Source organism: Phalangium opilio, unplaced genomic scaffold, assembly GCF_054372755.1.
Source record: "Phalangium opilio isolate 3A_F unplaced genomic scaffold, DU_Popi_V2 ptg000369l_1, whole genome shotgun sequence".
NCBI classification, from domain to species: domain Eukaryota; kingdom Metazoa; phylum Arthropoda; class Arachnida; order Opiliones; family Phalangiidae; genus Phalangium; species Phalangium opilio.
Window position 1 is genome coordinate 204,463 of NW_028324232.1, and position 21,438 is coordinate 225,900.

The 21,438-nt window shown below is 37.5% G+C and overlaps 1 protein-coding gene across 2 annotated transcripts in view; it reads left to right on the forward strand.

Annotated features, from left to right (window-relative positions):
• The window catches only part of LOC149597167 (prolyl 3-hydroxylase 2-like), a 111,610-nt gene extending 90,707 nt beyond the window's left edge, over nucleotides 1-20,903 (forward strand). For both annotated transcript variants that reach the window (XM_089861205.1, XM_089861206.1), the window contains 9 exons: nucleotides 12,199-13,212; nucleotides 17,658-17,982; nucleotides 18,048-18,173; nucleotides 18,323-18,459; nucleotides 18,519-18,611; nucleotides 18,698-18,976; nucleotides 19,880-20,030; nucleotides 20,107-20,291; nucleotides 20,386-20,903. In XM_089861205.1, the coding sequence (XP_089717331.1) occupies nucleotides 12,691-13,212; nucleotides 17,658-17,982; nucleotides 18,048-18,173; nucleotides 18,323-18,459; nucleotides 18,519-18,611; nucleotides 18,698-18,976; nucleotides 19,880-20,030; nucleotides 20,107-20,291; nucleotides 20,386-20,742 (2,175 nt within the window). In that variant the 5' untranslated portion in view covers nucleotides 12,199-12,690 and the 3' untranslated portion in view covers nucleotides 20,743-20,903. The remainder of the gene's footprint in view (nucleotides 1-12,198; nucleotides 13,213-17,657; nucleotides 17,983-18,047; nucleotides 18,174-18,322; nucleotides 18,460-18,518; nucleotides 18,612-18,697; nucleotides 18,977-19,879; nucleotides 20,031-20,106; nucleotides 20,292-20,385) is intronic.
• Nucleotides 20,904-21,438: the final 535 nt, after the last annotated feature.

Below are 21,438 nucleotides of genomic sequence, written 5' to 3' on the forward strand. Positions count from 1 at the left end.
CAAACAAATTCTGACATTTTGGACATTCTTAAATGATTTGGGAATTAAAATAGTTTTGTGGAAGTATTTTAATTTACACAAAGACAATACACGTGATATAGTGAATTAATTATTTCGTTCGTTTATGGACAATCTGTCTGTCTGTCGTCTGCTTTTTAATTTAAAAGTTAATAATAGAAATAAGGTGTTTTTTTAGGTTGGCTTCGTATTAAAGGGAGAATTAAGTTTGTCGAAAATAATAATTTTTAATCTTTTAATTTTTGAAACTTTTCATTTTTTTTACAAAAATTAACAAGATATTTTGGTATTATTTTATCAAAATTTATTGTTTGGACATTTCAATCTCCCTTTAATGTCAACCTTCCGATATCCTTTGAAAATGAAGCCAATGTATTTAATTATTAAATTTTTAATTGCCCTTCAGTTTTAAAATATCTGGAGAACACTTGACAAGATTTAAAATATTTTATACAATATATTTATAAAGTTTAATAACTTAAATACAAAAAGGACTTAACTACGTTATAATTTCGCTGTAACTTACGTGGTTTTCGCTATTATAAATAAGTGAATGATTTTAAACCCTCGGGGCAAATTTTAACGAGGGAGCCAGCTGAGGAGGTCCGCGCAGCTATTATTGTAAAGTGTTATACAGTAATGACAGACATCTGCCTTTGGCAATATTAAACTTTAGGGGGAAGTGACACGAAGCGCCATTACTGAACCCCCCTTTTAAAAATCTTTCCTAAGCCTTGTTTTAAACTCGCGCACTCAGCCAATTACGTTTCATTTTAATTAATTGAGACTTTGCTAAGCCTAACTGCCAGAAATAAGAAATATTTCTTATATAAAAATTGACGTAAGATATGTAAGGATGGTGTTTATTTATTTTTTTTTTTTTTTTGGTATTTCTTGTCAAAACTTTTACAATGGTCCAAAGATATTTTTTTGTTTATGTATAAATGTTTTTATTTTCTTTATATGTGTTTGTTTACCGCGACCCCATTTCGTGTCTGGCCCGCTCTTAAGTGCTCTAGAAACTTGGCCCTATGGAATTTCCGTGTTAAATTCCCATAGGAAAGTGTCTGACCCCTCGGAATTTTCTAAGCTTTTAAGCTCGTATTTATATCTTAGACTTAAGAAAAAAAAATAAATAAAATTTCAAACTAAAAGTTTTGACATTTTATAGCAACAAAATATTTTTTTTTTTTTTGAAAAAAAAGGTCATAGTTCAAAAGGGTTTTTTCCAGGGCGGCGTACAAGAAAAATGTATATGGATGGATGAAAACGGCCGGGTATTAATTTTATTCAAAGTATTTTTTCTTTTCATTTGATCTTTGACCCTGTCAGATGACCCCTATCTCTAAATATATATATATTTTTTTTTATGAAATACGAATTTTTGATGTTTTTAAAAATAAAAGTGACATAGATAACCAGTTCATGTTCCCCTTAACACGTGTCACTAAGTATAAGGCCAGAGTGTCACTTTAAATTTAAAGACGGAGGGGGGCAGAGTTTCGCTTTATAAAGATGTGTCATTAAGAAACAAAGTTGATAGTTTTTTCGTTGGTTCCCTTACAGCTTTAGCGCCAAAATTATTATTAGAAAATCGATAGAGTAATATTAGAGGAGAATTTTATGGCGTAATTTTATTACTTGGCCACTAAGTGCCAGGAACCCCTTAAATATTATTTAATGACTTAATTAAACGGGTAATTAATCTTTAATTAATTTCCGCTTAATTAGGCAATTCATCAAAAATATCCGGCAACAATTTATTTATAAACGAGGCCTGGCTTCCCAACCGCGAGATCTTAAAAAAATATTCTATAAAATATTCGAGGCCTATTTTTAGCCTATTTTAAAATACTAAGGGTAAAGTTAAGAGCGTAGGAAGAAAGTAGTACGAGCTTACTACTCTCTTTAACGGTTGGGCCTTGTGGACATTGCAACTTGAAGTATTTTTCAGTCGAGGGTCATGCAGGGGTCGTAATTCGGGCCTTGGTCTAGGACGTTTATTAGGTCAGTGATTTAAAGGTATCCATTATATCTGTCGACGCACCTAAACTTGACCCCCCCCCCCTGGTCAGTTTGTTTGAAGTAAAACGTGGTAGAATTCGCTTTGGGAGAAGTTGTAAGCCCTTGGAGAAAAAAGGGAGTGTCAACCCAATGGTCAAACAAAGGGATGAAAAACGAGTGGCTATTCTCGGACACGATGGAAAAACTGCCCTTTCGATTAGGGAAGGCCATTTAAGTCTAGGACCCCCTGTATGGTCAAACGGGGAGACGAGAGAAACGGAACGGTCAAAAATAGTGTCCGAGAAGTAAGCGATGGTCAAGCTGACTATACTATTAATGTTTTCTTTAAGCTACCGTTTATATCTTGCTCGAGGATGACCCTTGACCCTTTCCACTTAAATCACCGGCTTATTAAAGGGAGGCAGAATCAAGCGTAGTCCTGGCGTATTCGGACACTGGTCAGTTAATATTTAATCTTTCGAGTGATTAGCGTTGAAAGCGAGCGATATTAACGCAAATAGAATCTGAAAAGGCGGGTTTATTAAATTGGAAGGTATCAAGAATGACTGCCGGCTAGGCCCCCGGCCCTTGGGTCCCTCGGCTTGTAAGGGCCTCTCTCCTCAAGGAGCTGAGAGAGAAACGCAATAAGGTATACGAAACATTTGGCGGATAATAATAAATTTATCGGTTTGGGCCATGCATTTTCGTCTATTGGTTGTCAAGGAAACCTTCGATGTCTCAAGAGAATCGATTTAATTTAGCTGTGAATATTGATTTAAAGTTGTAAGAAGTGTGGTCTCAAATTTGGGATTTTATTCATATTGATTCGCACGTGCATTTGTTTTTTTAATTTTCAAATTCCACGTGCATTTGTTTTTTAATTTTCAAATTTCACGTGCGTTTGTTTTTTAATTTTCAAATTTCACGTGCGTTTGTTTTTTAATTTTCAAATTCCACGTGCATTTGTTCTTTAATTTTCAAATTCCACGCGCTTTTAAAAATGATAGAGATTGGTCACGTGATTTACGAAGGCAGTCGGTAGCGCGTGATTTTAAATATTAAATTTATGATTCCTTTAGAAATTAATCTTAAATTATAACGTAATTTTATATTCACGCGATTATTTAAATAATCAACGCTCTTAAGAGTTAAAAAATGTTAGTAACATTCTACAGCTCTTTAGGCACCGGCTAGTTTTGTGATTTATACGGTGAAGGCGCCGGGAATGAAGGCGAGGGGGGCTTAGGGGGAGGGGTGTTTCAACACTGGCAAACAACAGCTTGGAGCAAATAGGTGAAAATTAAAAGCTTTTCCTTTCGCTAAGGCCCGGCCCGGCCCGGGTCTTTATTTTTCTTAATTTTGATTAATCTGTCAGACGGGGAAAACAGTCTGCTCTTAATTAATGGGGCCTAAACGAACGCGCCTCCGAAAATAAACGGAGAGTGCCCCCCCCCCACTGGGGGCAAGCTTCCAAGCTCTCCTCTTAATGGAAAACGATCATTTTGCTATTGTTTTATAGCCCAAAAGTTGCTAGAATTTAGACGAAAGTTTCCGAGCCGCCGCTACATTGTTGGTTCACTCTATTTTTGGAGAGATATAACATTGAAAGGCGTTATTTACTGTTCTGTTTTATTATTTTGAAAAATTGTTAATTTCTAATATCAAAATTTAAAGGGAGGGTGAAATGGAAAAATCAGTTGTTTTTTTTATCGATTACTAAGGATTGATTTTCAAATTCAAATCAGTGTGAGATTTCAAAGATATTTTGAAATTTTGCACGGAATGCGCCTGCCTTCTTGTTAACAAAATTCCAGTGGGGCACGTCCCCCCCCCTTTATTGGGACATAAAAATGTCACCAACTTTTAATATTACAAGTTTAATAATAAAAGGGTTATCTAATGTATTTCTTTGGTTTTGTCGCTGTGTGTGGTCCGTCCGGTCCCGAATAAAAATTTGACAAATTGTTTTGTCAGTATAGCTTTTAATAGAATTCTACATCAAGCGCAGTTTGCAATGCTTATTAAGCCACTGGCAACGCGATGCAATAAGAGTAAACCGCTCCTGCTTTCCTAGAAAAGTCGGTATTTGACGTAAATATATGTTTTTGTATCAAAAAAAAAAGGACCAGGGTTCGTAAGGTCGATGTAATATCTGCCATGATGATAGTAAATAGCCCTTCAAAGCTAAAAAGAAAAAAAAACAAATTACAGCGAAACGGCACCGCTACCAAACCTTAACATTGTCAAGGCTATTAAGTGCCGTTTCTCAATTGGTATACTTTTTCGCTAACGAAAATGGTGAAATGACATCTTCTCATTGGATTTAATACTATTAAGGCTACTGGCTGTCATTACTCAATTTCGATTAATTCAAGGAAAAAGAAACGGCATCTCGCCTAATCATTTTACTCAGTCAAAGCTAATAACTGCCATTACTCTAGGCATGAAAGCGCGTGAGCCAAAGCACGAGACAACCGTCGCTATATCATCTATCACATTGATATTCGCCGTGACTAGATTAATAAAGGAAAGGCTGTAGGGCATGCACTTACTAACGCGTCTACCCCCTGATTATACGCGTTACAACTTAAATCGCGGTAATTATAAATATCGAAAATTCACGTGATGAATAAGTTTTTAAAAAAAATTATTTATTTATTTGAAATTGGTTTAAAAATTTTGAATTCATTTCAAAGGGTCGCTTAAAACGTGGTTGTTTTATCCGGACAGTGTAGTATCCCTTTAAAATCTTACAATACGTACATTATCCCTTTGGAATCATCAAATTTGACAGTTGAGGGCCAACTCATTAATATAATTTTAATTATATGTGCAGACGTTCTAATGAGGCAAATACGGGGAGAGGCGCCGTCGCTCGTGCATTTAACGCGTCTGCGATTTCTGTGACGTATAACGTAACACCACTCCCCCCTCGGCTTTAATATTAACCAATAGGGATCGAGCTGGACTCGCTTTAGTTATTACCCTGATTAATTTAATTTAATTTAAATTAAACATTACTAACCTATTGTAGATTAATATTAACACCAAGTATCAGCTGGTTTTTGTTACATATCGTCAAGTGCTCTTGTATCACGTGATCATGTTTTTGTTTTCATTTCAAGATTGTCTAGACATCAGCTTTGAAACTTATCGTTAGAATTAATTATTTAAAATTAACCGTGTTAATTAAAATTGATTCCGAAATGACTGACACAGTTTAGATAATTTGCATTACCCACCTGTAATATCAATGCCTGAAAACTACTCTAAACTATTTTAATAATAGTCTTTGAGCGGCTTGAAAGTATCACGAAAATTGTCGATGGTTTAGTACTAGTTTCCCGTAGTGTTTGAGTGGCTTAGAAACAACCTAAAAGTCTCACGGAATAGTGACGTCCATCTTAGTAAGTTTAGCACTATCTTCGTGTAGTCCTTGAGCAGCTTGAAATGTAAAGGTTCTGTTCGCATCTGAACTCGAACTTGCAATATATTACCTTCACGCTACAATTAAATTGAGTTCATTACTGTGTTAAATTCATTCGGCGTAACATTACTGTATTAACAATGGTTTAGAATGGGTCTTTCTTACCTTTAACAGCGCTGCCAAGTGAAATCGCGAATCCAGCCCCTTTCCCCCTCGGTTGGTATCTGTTTTTGGCGGTTTGGGTTTTGGGGAACTCTCTCTGTTACGCTAATATCTGGGATTAATTAATGCTGCTATAGTGTGTATACATCCTAATAGCGAGAGAGAGGCGAGACTCCCGTTTCCGATTCAGTATTATTCTCTAAACTCTATCCGCGCGCCTCAATAAACCTCCAGGCTATTTTTAACAAACTAATTAATTTGCACCCCATTTTCAATAATCAACTATAGTTAAACATCGTGGCGTCATCCTATTCATATTATCCTTTGTTTCTAAACTATTTTTACCTTTTTAACACAATTTATTTCTTAATATGAAATTAATTCATTTGGAATGACCTTGAAATTATTATTTTAATTCGTCCCCCCCCTCTGCTTTAACCATATCTCGGTGCACGTGCCTGGCTTTAAACAGTGTATTTATAATGACCTTGAAATGTGTATTAAATTCTCCCCCCCCCCATATCTCGGTGCACGTGCCTGGCTTTAAACAGTGTATTTAGAATGACCTTGAAATGCGGATTAATTTCGTCGTCCCCCCCCCATATCTCGGTGCACGTGCCTGGCTTTAAACAGTGTATTTAGAATGACCTTGAAATGCGGATTAATTTCGTCGTCCCCCCCTATCTCGGTGCACGTGCCTGGCTTTAAACAGTGTATTTAGAATGACCTTGAATTGATGATTTTTATTTTTAAATCACGCGCGTCTCGTGAGATATATTTTTGTAAATGGGCGCGCGCGCGCCCTCTGTCAGTTCTCCAAATTCCCGGTAGGGTTTATAAGATGCACGTGCGTGTTACTGTTAGGGGGGTTGATATAAATGGCACCGCCATCTAGCGTATAGCAATGTCCGCAATGAGTGTATAGGCGTAACTTTGAAGCGTTCCCAGATGATTCAAATATGAAATCTAAGGTATTTCCCCTTGGTATTAACATTCAAATTTAAGCCTATTTTGGATAAGAGACTAGGCCTATGAGTGCTCAGTGCTCATCTACGCCGCGCCGCTCCTCTTATGTAAAAGAGGCTGAGCTTTCGGGATTTCTGAGCACCGCCAGCTTTAAGGGGTTACCCGTGACATATTTATCCCTACATCGCATCCGCTTTAAGACTCCTGCAAGGGATCGTCGCTAAAGTTTTAGGATTCTCATTTTTCTCCCTCCCTCCCCCCTTCCCCCGGTCTCCTTCTAATCAGTAACCAGCATTTGCCTCCTGTCAATTACTAACTAACTGCGAGGGTTCGTTAAAATTACCAGGGTTTTTTTCTGAGAAATTAATAAGTAAAAATTAGTGTTAAATTTATAAAATTTTATTTCACAATCTTGAATTTTAAGTAATATTTGATTTTTTTATTATAATTAATTATATTTCTAATTAAATCGTGTCTGTTGAATTATTTACATAGTGAAGAATTTGAAGTAATATTAGAGATTACTTTTTTTAATCATAATTAAATTAATGAAATATCTTCAAATAAATATTGAAAAAATTAATAATTCCTCTACATTATTATTAAAGCCTCAGCATAAATAAATGTACTTGGAATTATAAGTTAGTCGTGAACTGTTCATCATCGATAATAGTTGGGATGGTGAGTGGGTGGCTAGGCGTGAAACGAGAGCTTAATTTATGCGTTGTCGCGCTGCTAGTATTAGCCCGCCGCGACTCGAATTCCTCTCTCATCATTTTGAATAAATCTACTCATAGACATAGTTTAATTATTTAGCCCGCACTACCTCCTCCTTCGCTTTGACATGGTTTACAGGTCTCGGTCTGGTGGTGGTAACACGCCACAATACGAGGGCTCCTCGCGTTGCATTGCAGTCCAGCCTGAAGCTATGACAATATTACAAATAGACACCGCGCTATATTGTTCGACAGCTATTACTATCTTATTGAAAGATAACCTCTGAACCCCCTCACTTCCGGTCCAACGCGTCTTAAACCCTAAAAGGGGAAAGGAAAAGGGGGAGGGAGAGCGCGCGAGCTTTTCTCAATTTTATATAAAAAAAAACATTTCACGAGATTCACGCGCAATCATCTCAAGGTCATTTAATTTTAGTACTGTTTAAAGCTAGGCACGTGCTAAATGGTGGGGTGGGGGGGAGAGCGCGCGTGATTTTCTCAATTTTATATAAAAAAATTTCACGAGATTCACGCGCAATCATCTCAAGGTCATTTAATTTTAGCACTGTTTAAAGCTAGGCACGTGCTAAAGGATGGGAGGGGGGTTTGTAGAATAATGTATGCTCGAGGCACTGGTCCTCTTTAGAATTAAATGTCCATGATTTTTACCCACAAACATTGAGTATGGCGGCGTCACTTGAAAACACGCTGTCCCTTAACAATGAAAAATAAGCAAGGTTCCTGATCGGCTAGCCTGGAAAACAACTTTCAATGGGTCTACTAGTTTCGTGGTAGATCCGCTGTAGGTGACAGTTGTTTAGTAGTGTATGGGGGTCCCTGGGCCACTCGTTGGTAAGAGGGTCCTTTAAGAGAGTAGATTGTAAGGGGAGCGACAGACTGGGATGACGCGGATGGTCCTCGAAGGGGCCCCGTTCGCCTTTAATCCAAGACGCTTTGAAACGATTGACAAACGAGTTTCGCTCTCTGTTACTGACAGTTGCTTTTCTCTGGCCCCGCCAAGGCCTAAAGTTCACCCTTATTTTGATTGATCGAGAAGCTAGCCCGCCAGCCAAGTTAAAAATAAACTACAGTGTAGAAATACTACGCTTTTTCAACACCAAAACATACATTTTTCCAACCAAAAGTACGCCCCTACCCCACCCCCACCAATACCCAAAATTCCCCATAGCTAATACAGAGCTCTCCTTTCGTTGGAAATAACCACGTAAACAGTCCCTGATAGTAAATATACTCGGTAAGGCTATGGTCAAAGGTTAACTAATAGATCCTTCCATTAATTACTTGCAAACAGGCCGACCTATTGGGTTATTTCCCTGACGCCAAGAGACAACGCCAGATGGAGCCCCTTTGGTGTTTGTTTCTCTTCTTTAAGTTATGAAATGGTCTATACAAACTTTCCATGAAGAACTAAAACAATTTGTTGATACCTTTTAAAATAAAGCGCGCTATTTTTAAGCCTTGCCGTGCACTTTTTCTCCCTAACTTATTTTTTTTTCTCCTGAAGGTTGACACGTGATTATTTTGGAGGCTCTTCCCTATTTTTCTCGCGTTTTATTTATCTTTTAGGCTTAGCAGTAGGCTACGGGAAAGCTACGGAGAAAACGTAGTTAGGCCCGCGGTTCTACTAAGTTTGAAAGACAGGACGGACAACTCCTCTCTGGTAATCACCCCAATTTGTCGTCTGCTCGTATAAATTACGAGCCCCCCATCTCCGTGCAAAACAAATCCTCGAGGAAAGATAAACTAAGCTTTAATGTTAATTTATTTCTGGGATGTTTTTGCTCTTGCAGAAAAATTGCATTACGTCTTTGAGATATGGTCCGAGATTCTCAAAGGCTATAACAGTGTATAAATGTTGTTTCAACCATCTCTATACCAAGCTCCTTAAAGACTACAGAGTGTAAATACATTTCAAATATCGCGTATTCATCCGCGTTAACTTTAATCAAATCACTACTTTATTTATTAATTAATTTATGCAGTATAAATTAAGGAAACAAAATTAATTATCGGGATTTAATTATAGTTTAATTCGAACCCTGGCTGTCTCGAAATTCGAAGGGTCTCTTTCGTTTGGCCCACCTGAGTACCTGACCACTCGCCGCTACCTTCTACCTTATTGCGGAGATGGGGGGTTACAAGTATACGGGGTTGGGGGAGTGGCCCCCTCTGGTTGGTCCTATATCCTCCTAAGTTGGGCCTGCAGGTGTCGACAGATTTAATTATCCTTAAGCTCTCCGAGTAAAAGAGAGAAAATACTTTTCTATCGAATTTCTCATTCAAACCTTAATTCCGAAGTAACCGTGGGGGGAGGGGAGAATACCCCCCACCCCTCGATGGAGTAATGGCACGTTCGTTGAATCGCTAAGCGGTCGAATGCATTAGGTGCCAACACCACTTAGCGGAGAAATCTTTCGCCGGCAATTGAAAACTGCTGCGGCCAGCTAGAAAAATCTACCCCTGGCGCAGCAATTCTGACCCCGCTTTGCCCCCAAGGATAAATTTTCGATACAAGAACAGAGAGCGGAGGGTGCTTTAATTCCTCCGATACGGACTGGCCTCTTATGACAACAGGGATAGATTTAATTTTAGAAGTAGGAATGGAGAACGGGGTTAGTATTTACATCAGTTATTCAGACTCATAGCCCCCTCCCTCCAACCAACACGATATGTAACGAAAAGTTTAAATTATATCTTATTGGCTGCTCACTTAAACCCTACTATACGTTTTGATGACGTTGCTGACTGTGACGGCGAAAAATAGGGACGTAATTCCTTTTGTACCTCTGTCGCTATGACCCCCTCCCGCCTCTTCTTTCATACCCTCCTCGTCCCGTTAAAAGGGGGTCCGGGACTCTGTTCTCCATTCCTACTTCTAAAATTAAATCTATCCCGGGTCGCTTCAAGTAATGGCCGCACTGTTCTCTTCCTTTCTTTTTTACTGTCCATGAAATATCTTCTTCAAAAAGGACATCTGTAAGATTTTGAATAGTAATTTATCAATAGACTAGTGGCAGCCCATGTTATTTATTTATTGAGAGTTTAATACAGTCAAAGGCGGAATGCTGCCGTTACTCTATAGTGTCGCTCAGACACGTGACTTGCTATTGATAAAATAATAAAATTTTAATACTTAAGTTTGAATTTTTCTCTGGAAAAAATATACAGTTTGTCTATAAAGAAAAACGCTGCTTTTCTTTGATAATATAAACTAATTTGAGTTTTCTACCACCAAAGTTTTAAGCCTATTATAGCGCTCGAGAAAAGGGCCGGCGAACCATATAGTGTATTGTATCTTATATAAAGTCTCTTTGAATGGGTACTCCACGCACGGGCTATGGCCCCCCAAACTTTTATGACGTAACAAAAGGCTCGGCGCGAGCTTAAAAGTTCTCTCGAGTCTCAAATTCGGAGGCAGCCGGCCAAGCGAAGATAACTGCTAGATTAAAGACTTCTCCAGTCAATCTCGCTTGTCCCTAAACGCATAGCTAAACGTCCCTTGTTTAACTTAATACGCTTAGGGACACACTCCTACGCGGCGAAATAAGATCCAAGGCCCGGCCTGGCCCCGCTAAGCCTTTTAAAATAAATTTCTCAAAAGGGGGAAATTTGAGAAGCTCCTTTCTCGAAGTTTAAACTTTAAAAATTAATTTTTAAATTAAACTGGTAGCGTGCGCTAAAGGGGGGTGGGGCTAGGGGAATATATTCAACCCCCCTCCACCTGCGTTCCTTAACTTTAACTGCACATGCGCTTCAGAGACAGTGTTGCCAGTAATTTGTTATTAGAGCATCTCCCGCATTCATTCAGGTTTGGAACAGAATTGTACAAGCTCTATTTAGTCTGTTGTTATAGATTGGGGTTCGAAATAGACCAATCAGCGTTCAATTTATTCGGGGGAATGGGTTTAAATATCTTTGGTTCTTGAAAACAATTTACTTCAACGTTCTGAACTTCTAGTTCGGGTTTGAGCTAGTGTAGGTAGGTTGAGGGGGTTTGAATGTTTCGAGCTAATTCTTCGATTAGCTTTAAACGTACAAATCCCTTAAAGTCGACGAGGATGCCCCCCCCCCTTAAGTTGGGGGGAGGAGGGCCCCAGCCTTTGTGTACATGCAGAATCTCCCGCCAAAATGTGTGCGGATTAAAATTGAAACAAGGTAAAATTTGTAATAATTCCAAATGGGATTTGACAATTGGACACGTGAAAAATGTCCCCCCTCCCCCCCCCACCGAAAACCCTTTTGTCTTTATTAGACTTAATCCCACTTCACGAAAATCCCCCCCCCCCCGACTTTCTTTTTTCAAAGGATTTAGAAAAGTTTTCTACAAGTCCAATTTTAAATTTTGAAATATTTACAAATGTCCTTTCTTTCTGTCTTTCAATGCGTTTATTGTCCAAACAATACTTTGAGTCTGTCCTGGTATAATTGACGTATCCGCAAGTACTCGGTATTCCTCGGGTTAAAGGACATTACCATAGGCTTGTCATGGGTCAGGAAAAACGTTTAAAAGTCATTCAGGGATTTTAATAAAAATAGGCCAGTTACAAACCTGACATACTTGCTTAGTGATAACAAATTCCTGGCAACCCTGTCCCTGAAACGCATGCGCGGTTTAAGTTAAGAAACGGCATAAATTAATTTCTATAGGCCCCAGTTTAGGCCACACTATCTTTACTCAAACGGTCCACACAGAAAACCGCCAAAAATTGGGACTTGAACTGAGGAATTTGGCGCCATATATTAGATCATATTCCCAATAACCCAAAACCCCAATTTTAACCCATACTTATGCAGGCTAAATCAATACTTACTTCAAATTAAAATATAACCCAATATAATAATAATAATTAAATCAATTAAATCCGTAATTACTTTTATTAACAGTATCAAAAACGTCCTAAAGAAGCCAGTCAAAACGTTCCCCGGTGGTTCTAAAGTACAACCGTGGCGTCATTCTTTGGGTAAATTCGATCCATCCGTGGGTTGGTTGCCTTGCCTCCCTGCAGACAGCCTTTGCTAAGAGAGAGTGAGTGAGACTGAGAGTCCCTTGGCCTCCTCCTGGCTAATGTCCGCCAACTAAAACCCTCCTAACAGAACGGTAGCGAGCTAGGCAAGCAGCCAACCAAGCCAAGAGCATCAACAACTCGGTCTCCTGTCTGTCTTCCCTCCAGAAGTTAAAAGAACAACCAGAGTAAAAAAGGAATTAATGAAAGCAAAGCGGAGAAACGTAACGGTGCTTCAAATTCAAAATGGACTCGGTTTCGAATTACGACCGGCTTAGCGACATGATCAGGATCGTGGTCGAGTAAAGATGGTCTAAAAACATAACGGTGTCGCCCGTGCGCGGTCTGTTTGTGTGTGTGATCCACCGAGACCATGTACTATCCGTTTGCCAAATGGTTAGGCTTAGCGTTAGGCCTAATCCTCGGTAGTAGTAGCGTTACACGCTCTTCTCTGGACGCAGAAGATGCAGATGGAAATTCGAAACGACGAAGAAACTTCGAAGATTATTTTCAATCCGGAACCGAATCTTATCTCGATAATGATTGGGAATCTTGCGTCGAATTTTTGGAGAAAGCCGTTGCTAGCTTCAACGAGTATCGGCAGGGACAAGCTCAGTGTCGTATCCAGTGTAATAGCGCGCCTTCTTTAAATCGCCATCGGGTCGCGACCCTGTCTGACCTTTCTGACCATGATGGGGACCCGAGTTTCGACGTTAGCCGGACAATTTTTTACGAGAATATAGTTAAGAACGCGCTGTGCCTTATGCAATGTGAGAAGGAACGCTTCGGACGTTTCGACAACGACCGGACACCCGGAAAGGTCAAAAATCACGAGATCGAGCAAGATTTCGCTAATAAAGTGCCCTATGATTATCTACAGCTGTGTTATTTTAAAGTAAGTTCATTACCTTTTTTATTAATACTTTTCTTATTATTATTATTAAAATTACGCGCGTGCGTGGTTGCCATGGATACCGTTATAAACAGTTTTCCCGCCACCACGCTTCTATTTTTTTTCGTCACGTGCTGTTGTTTTCCCGTTCCCGAAATACGCGCGTGCGATAGGAAAAATCTCGCGCCGATTTCTACTGCTTATTGGAAAAAGATTTCCCGCCTTTTTTTAATTCATTTCTGGCGCGTGAAATGCACGCGCTTATTTCCACGTGGTTTGAAGGAAAGGCGAGGAAACTAACTACTTCACTAATTGAGCTTTTCGTTAATTACAAATCAACGGGCGACTGTCAAAACCATCAGTTTAAAAATATTCAAATCAGTAAACAGCCCATTTTTAAACAGGAAAACGGTCAAATTCATCCAGTAAATATATATATTTATACGTAGAAGGAACTAACTGTATTTAAATTGCAAATTAATCATTAGCTATGTTATGGTAAAAAGTGACGTTCTCCAAATTCTATATAGGAACTTCCAAAAAGGGCGGGCCAATTTATCTGTACCAATTTCCTGTCAAAACTTTAATTTTGTTAATTTTGTTTGAAACTTTTACCGAACAAACTAAACAGAATCAAAACCCATTTCATTCCAGCCTGGGTCCCCCCTGGTCACTCTCCCCTCCCCCCATACTTTGTATAGATCTATTTTGCATATAAATTGGCAGCAAAGGGTTGAATGGTTTGTTTCGACCGACAACCAACCGTTTCGATGCGATTTTGCAAATTAGATAAAAGTTTGGGGGGAATGGAAATAACTTTGAAACAAACGGGAATTTGTTTGTTGGCAGTGAGAGAGAGAATGGCTGCTGCGATGTAGTTAGAGTAGTGAAAGAAACTTTTGTCGTCGTGTACAGTTAGAAAGTAATTAGCGAGACCTTAAAAGGGTTCAAAGTTTGTTGCTAACGGAAGCAATTAAACGAGAGAGAGAAAAAGAGAGAAATTAAATCCTTCTCGCAATCGAGTTATCACAAATAAATAAATAAATAAATGATCTTATTTTTTTTTTATTTTTAAATTTATTCAGTTTTTATTTTAATCAGGTACAAAGTTTAAAATAATATTTATTATACTTAAAAGAAACTGGGTCTGGTTTTTTCTTTTAATGTTATATATTTTTGCACGTGAAATATTTTATAATTAAGGCGCCAATTATCGCGTGAAAAATAGAGGATGCGCGTGGCACGTGAAATATTTGATAATTAAGGCGCCAATTATCGCGTGAAAAATAGGGGATGCGCGTGAATTAGACGACGACGCCGTGTTTGTACTGGTCAGGGTTTTATTTTTAGCGCCAGTTGAGTTTAATTTACTTGGAATTAAAGATACGAAGTCAATTTCGTTACGGGTGTGGTTTAAACGTGTCCCTGTTTTTAATTAATGAATTAATTAATTAAAGTTATAATTACGAAATATATTTAGGATAGCTCGGGTGAACTTACTTACCATTTAAAGGGTGGACATGGTGCTGCTGATAGTTATGGTCAGGGGGTTTTTGCGAAGATATTAATCCGTGAAATGTTAAGCAAAGAAAAATGAACAAAAATGTAGCGGAATTCATATTGCGAAGTTGTACGATATTGCAATATTTCCAAGCAATGAAACCAGCTCGGCGAAAAACAACTTATTTTTAATCAAATGAGTTGTTTTTCGTATTTTTAAAAAAGTGATGTCATTTGAATCGAAGGTTAACGCGTGAAATATTCGTGTAGTAAACATGTTTATGTACGGGATTCGAATTCGCTGTCAAACGCTACATTCTTTGCTATATTGCGTTTAACATCACATATCACATAAGTTCATATGTATAGCAATTGTCATACTTATGGAACATATCACTTATAATAAACTTATGGAGCCACGTCACGTTATCCAACCTTACAAGGAGTGAAGAATAGTACCTTACCCCGATAATAAATTAATTTAAATATACACGTAATTAAACTTAATTGTTACAATTTTCCGGTATGGATAATGGCAAACCCACTCGATTGGAACATAGTTGCACCGCAGTAGACGTAGGTGTCAATTTTTTTGGGGTTTTAATTAATATTGACAGCGTTAGGAAAACATCTGTTGCCATTATGCTTAATTTCTTTTAAACAAGAAAATAATAAATTATGTTAAATAGGTCGCGCCAAACCTAAGTTTAAACCTTAAAATAAAAAAGTTAAAAAAGCAGGCGCCGACAAAGAAAAGATAAATATTCTGGCTAGCGCGTGAACCCACGTGTGAAACATATTTCACATTTATTTATTTTTTTAAAAATTCAAAAAACTTTAGATGACAGTTTTTATTTTTAAAAAGATTTTCCATCTGGAAAATTATTTTGTGTATATTTTATAGTCTTTGAGTTGCTTGGAAAGAAGGAACCCAACTAAATTCCCGTAGATAAATACGTTCCTTTGGGGAGGAGGGGGAATTTAAGCGGCGGAATTTCTTAATTATAGAGAAGATTAAAAGAGGTCTAATCGGGTTTTTCCCAAAAAAGAATAGAAGTGTCAAATGAGGTTATTTTTTGCGGTTTTATTTTTGGGCGGTGGTTTGACTTAACAGTCGCCAGATGTCATGGGAAATTTGCCAGTGGCAGAATAACGCCCACGCAAAGTAAATAACACCTCGAAAGCGTTGAGTCACCCTTCGTTCGTTGATGGCAAAAATATGGTGTCAATATATTTTGACAGACTCGATTTGATTCGGACATTTTACTAAAATGATCTGGCAATTCGCTTACTGAAGAAAAATGATTTTTATCCAAGCTTAAAGATTAAAATTAATATTTTGTAACGAGTATTATAAGAAAATATTATATTATTAAATAGTTTAAAGTGTTAGAGTCACCAAAAATCGCTATTTTTAAAACTAAATGGTTTTATTCCCATCAGAAAGATCAAATCTTTCTGATTCAGAATATCTATTTATATAATGCATTATAATTTTTCAAATATTATTAAAACCCCGGCTTTTGGAACCAACTCGCAGAATTTTTTCAAACAATTTTGACAGTTAAATTTCCATATACCCCTGGTGACGTCACGATTCGAGCTCGCGTGAGCACGCGGCACGCGCGACTCCGCAAGTCCTATTTTTTTATTGATAGGTGGTGCTTTCAAAGTGATCGAATTTGACGCGCGCGCGATGTTTAAAAATTAGGCTTAGCTTTGTAATGAAATCTGTCTCGCGCTGGTCAACCTCTTATGACGTCACCAGGGGTATTCATAATTTATTCCGTCTTAATGAGGTATGTGAAATATCAATTTTCTTTTTCATACTACAAAATGAATAAATTTCTATAAGACTTTTTACCTTGGATCTACTGTTATTATAACCCAATTGATGTTTTAAAACGAAAATTAGCCACTTTTCAAAAAACGTGGCACTAACACTTTAAGATCGTTAAGGACTTCATTGTATCATTGAACGATGTCCTTTATAATAGACTAATGACAGTATCTTGACTTTGACAGTGTTAAACACTACGCCAATCTAACACCGAGTGCTTATCAGCATCAGGGTATCCACTTTTCATCGTGTAAACAACGTATTTATCGCCAAACACTTATCGATTAAATTTTTCGCGTCAAATTAACCTAATAGCGTTAAAAACTCTGGTCAATGGAGCCCGAGTTCAATACAATCAATGTCAAGTTAACTCTGAGTTCTGTTTCTTTATAAATAAATAAACGTGTAATGTTTCTTTGACGTAGCGAAACTGTTCGGGTTTCAAATTACCAAAAGAGAAACGTTGCAACAAGAACTTGTATTTTCACTTCCGGACCAAGAGACTGACTCTATGAAACAAAATCTTTGTTTAGTTTAGAAAATGAGCTTAGCGAACCTTAATTGATTGTAATCTAACCTTTCAAGATTGCACAAGAGCGTCTAGAAACCTCTAAAAATGTCTTTGACCCCGAACTTTTTTTTTTTTTTCAATCTTGAAACTGTGTTGGTTTAATTATGAATGTCATTTACTTACTTATTTTTTTTTAACTTAGATTCGCTTAATTTGAATAACGGTCGGGGTTTTTTGCGGTTCTGGTGTTTTAGTAGCTTCAAGGCCAATACTTTGAGACTTTAAACCCACTTACAAACTTTGTTTCCAGTCAAAATAAGTACTTTACAATTAGAAATCGTTGCAGACATGGCTAGGATATGTCTTATTTTACGTGGGGAAAAATGTGGGTTGTAATCTTGAATTATACTTATACTTATTTTCAAATTTGATTTTTCAATCGTTTTAGTTTAAAATAACCAGATATAGAGTAGTGGCACTCCATGTTAATTTCTCATAGAGCGTAACGTAGCCAAAGGCAGGGAAGTGTCATTACCATATTAATGAAAATTTGGATTTAATTTGCGTTTATTTATTTTTTTCCTTAATTACATATAGCTTGGTAATCATCAACACGCCGCTTCATGCGCTTACACTTTCCTGGTTCACAATCCCGAGCATGACATCATGCAGAATAATCTCAAGTACTACTTGGACTTGCCCGAAGTGTCCTTCAACGATGTCAAGTACTTGGAAGCCAAAGAATACCAACGACTCTTCTTCCAAGCCACGAAATCGTACGGTCAAGAGGATTATGCCCAAGTGGTGGATAAAATGGAAGAATCTCTGAAGGAATACTTTGTCTCTGAAGAGGAATGTAGATCTCTTTGCGAGGGGCATTTGCCCACTTCGCCCCAGGCCTCTTTCGTCGTCTCCATTGCCCGTAAGTTCGTGGTCCATTTGTAGACAAAGTTTTCGAAATAAATTTTAATGGACCGTACATTACAGACCATTACACGTTCACTTTACGTTGTAAAGTCAAATGTCCCTACGAGTTGTCCTTGGGACACGGGGATGTCCAACAAGACCTGTTACCATCGTACTTTCATTATTTACAATTCTCCTATTACAGATGTAAGTAGATACTTGTCTAATGACACCAAGCGGTTACTGAGTTAACAATGGCGTGACGTAGTCAATGCTGGCGTCGTTCTTGAACTAATATTAATCGTCAGACTTATAGAGACTTATGTTTTATAAACTTATGTCTAATTTCTTATCAGTGAATCAGATTCAAAAATCGTGCGAAGCTGTGGCTTCGTATTTAGCCCTAAAACCAAATGACACGGTCATGTTGGAGAACAAGAGGTTTTACGAGACTTTAGACCAAGTTAAACCGGATTGGTTCACGCCTAGACAAGTAATTTAATTTAATTTAGGGTAATTACCAGTAATTAACACTCGTAGACTTAATTACAGGAAGTAACTGATTACGTTCAACGTTACACCAAAGAGAAAATTTTCCTAAAATTTATTGATAAAGAGTTTGACTTCAGCCAAGCTGCAAATTATGTAGGTAAAGGCCGCCGCCATTTTGAATCTTTCTGGCCTTGATTTATAATTAGTTTATTAATTAAGCGATAACTAATTACTTTTAGAGTACGGTTAATTCGACGAAAAACTCGATTAAAACTAGTCCCTTAAGCGAAGGTCAAAAATGGGCGGTGAATAGCGGTATCAAGGTGACGATGGACGCTGACCAGTTGAAAGGAACCAAAAGGTTCGTGGCTGACCACGTGGCCAGCCAATCCGAGTGCCAGCAACTGGTCCATTTGGCCAGCGAAGGCGCCACTCACGGCGATGGATACAATGGGAAATTGTCGCCTCACACCGAGTTTGAAACCTTTGAAGGACTGACCGTCGGACGCGCGGTCACTGTAAGTTGTCAATTTGTTTGTCCGGTTAATCAGGGTTGTAACTAGGGTTGTAAATTTTCCGGAAAAATAAAACGCGGAAAATTTTCCGGAAACTTTTCCGGAAAATTTTCCTCTTCGCGGAAAATTTTCCGCTAATCGGAAAAATATAAAACTAGCAATTATGTGAGCTTTGAGTCAATTTATCTAACTTTTAAAGATTTAAAACATTCTCCAGTTATTTTGCCATCTTTAGTAGATTTATTAAAGTACCACCAAATATTTGTGGTTGATTTTCCCATAATTTGTGACTTTAAACAGGGTTAACAAACTTAATAACATTAACAACATAACACCTCGTTTCCCTCACAATGACGCAGACGATCACTATCCTTTATGCCTGATAATTTTAGTTTCACTTGGGTCTCTTAACGGTTAGGTCTCGACTCTCCAACGCCTTATTCCGTCATAAGAGCAAAAAGTAACCCTATGAATGCAAGCGATAGCAAATAAGTGAGCTTTTCCTATAGACTCTCACTAGACTCTGTTCCCGTGGACATTTTTTTACCCCTCCGAATTCACCTAAAACCAAATAATGAATGTTTTGAAAAGGAAGGCAATTGAAAAATTTTAAAGTTTTAACTTTTTAATTGAAAAACCGGTAGCGGAAAAATACGGAAAATTTTCCGGAAAAATATGGCTCGGTCATTTTCCGGAAAATTTTCCGAGCGGGAAATTTTCCGCGGAAAATTTTCCGACTTACAACCCTAGTTGTAACAGATCAGGGAAAACCTAGAAAGGTCAAGTAGGTCTACTAAATATTTGGGGAAAGTCCGGGTATTATAGTTCAAATTGTGGGAGCCCTGACGCCATTTGTAGGGATAAATTTTTAATGACGTTTTTAATTGTTTTGGGGGGCGTTGACAGTTGGCGCATAAAGGCCTAATAGATCCATTAGAGGCTCAGTTGTTCCTAAAAGCCAGTGAAAAGGCGCGGAAATACATTGAAATTCATTTCAATCTGACGTCACCCTTGTATTTCGCGTACACGCATCTAGTCTGTAGGACTTCCCTATCCGGTAAGAATTAATTATTAATTGCGATGATTAATTAATATTTAATTTGATTAATTAATGAATGATTTGGTTGTATCAGATAAAAGTACCAGGAACGATCTAAGTCATCCGGTTCACGCTGATAATTGTTTGTTAACTAAAGAAGGCGAATGTTTGAAGCAAAGGCCCGCCTACACGTGGCGAGATTACAGCGCCATTTTGTATCTCAATGACGATTTCCAAGGAGGGGAGTTCATTTTCGCCAAAAGCAAAGACGCCGTTGAGGTAAACGCCTATTAATTACTTATATAGAACGATTTAATCTGAAATTAGGCCTAATTTAAATAAATTGTGTTTTTTAACTTTCATCGCGGTTTAGTCTAGCGTAAAACCGCGTTGTGGTCGAATGGTTGGTTTCTCAGCTGGTAAAGAGAATCTGCACGGAGTTCAAGCGGTGGTCAAAGGTCGTCGGTGCGCTTTAGCCATGTGGTACACTTTGGACGCCCGCTACCAGGAGAAAGAACGGACCATCGCGGAACAGGCCATCGCCGAATTAGTCAGAAACAAGATGGCGTTAAAAGACGTCCCCAATCTCTCACCACCCACCAACACCAACACCAACGGTAATATATTAAAACCTCCCAAATCAGGAGGCGGCGGCGGCGGGAGGACCCCCAAGGTACTCGCTGCTCCCCCCCTCGGGGATTTAAATAGCCAATCAAAAATTGACCTTTGATCCTTTGAATATTGAAACCAATCACCAATTGGAAATTTAAAGCGCGCACACCTAAGCCTAAATTAATATTAACGACACTCGTCGATCTCAAATTAAAACGGAACAATTCACTATTTTAATAAGTACATTCCGTTTATTAATTCTACTTAAAACCTTAATTAATTAATTCATTTAATTAATTAATTAAATTAATTGGTTAATTCATTTAATTAATTGGTTAATTCATTTAATTAATTGGTTAATTTAATTAATTAATTAATTGGTTAATTTAATTAATTAATTAATTGGTTAATTTAATTAATTAATTAATTGGTTAATTTAATTAATTAATTAATTGGTTAATTTAATTAATTAATTAATTGGTTAATTCAATTAATTAATTAATTGGTTAATTCATTTAATTAATTGGTTAATTCATTTAATTAATTGGTTAATTCATTTAATTAATTAATTAATTGGTTAATTCATTTAATTAATTAATTAATTAATTGGTTAATTCATTTAATTAATTGGTTAATTCATTTAATTAATTGGTTAATTCATTTAATTAATTGGTTAATTCATTTAATTAATTGGTTAATTCATTTAAGTAATTAATTAAATCACCTTAAATATCGCGAAAAACATATCAAAATAGCTTTAAAAAATATTTCGACCAAGGCTTAGCGAATAAAAACCAACTTTTAGATTAGATTA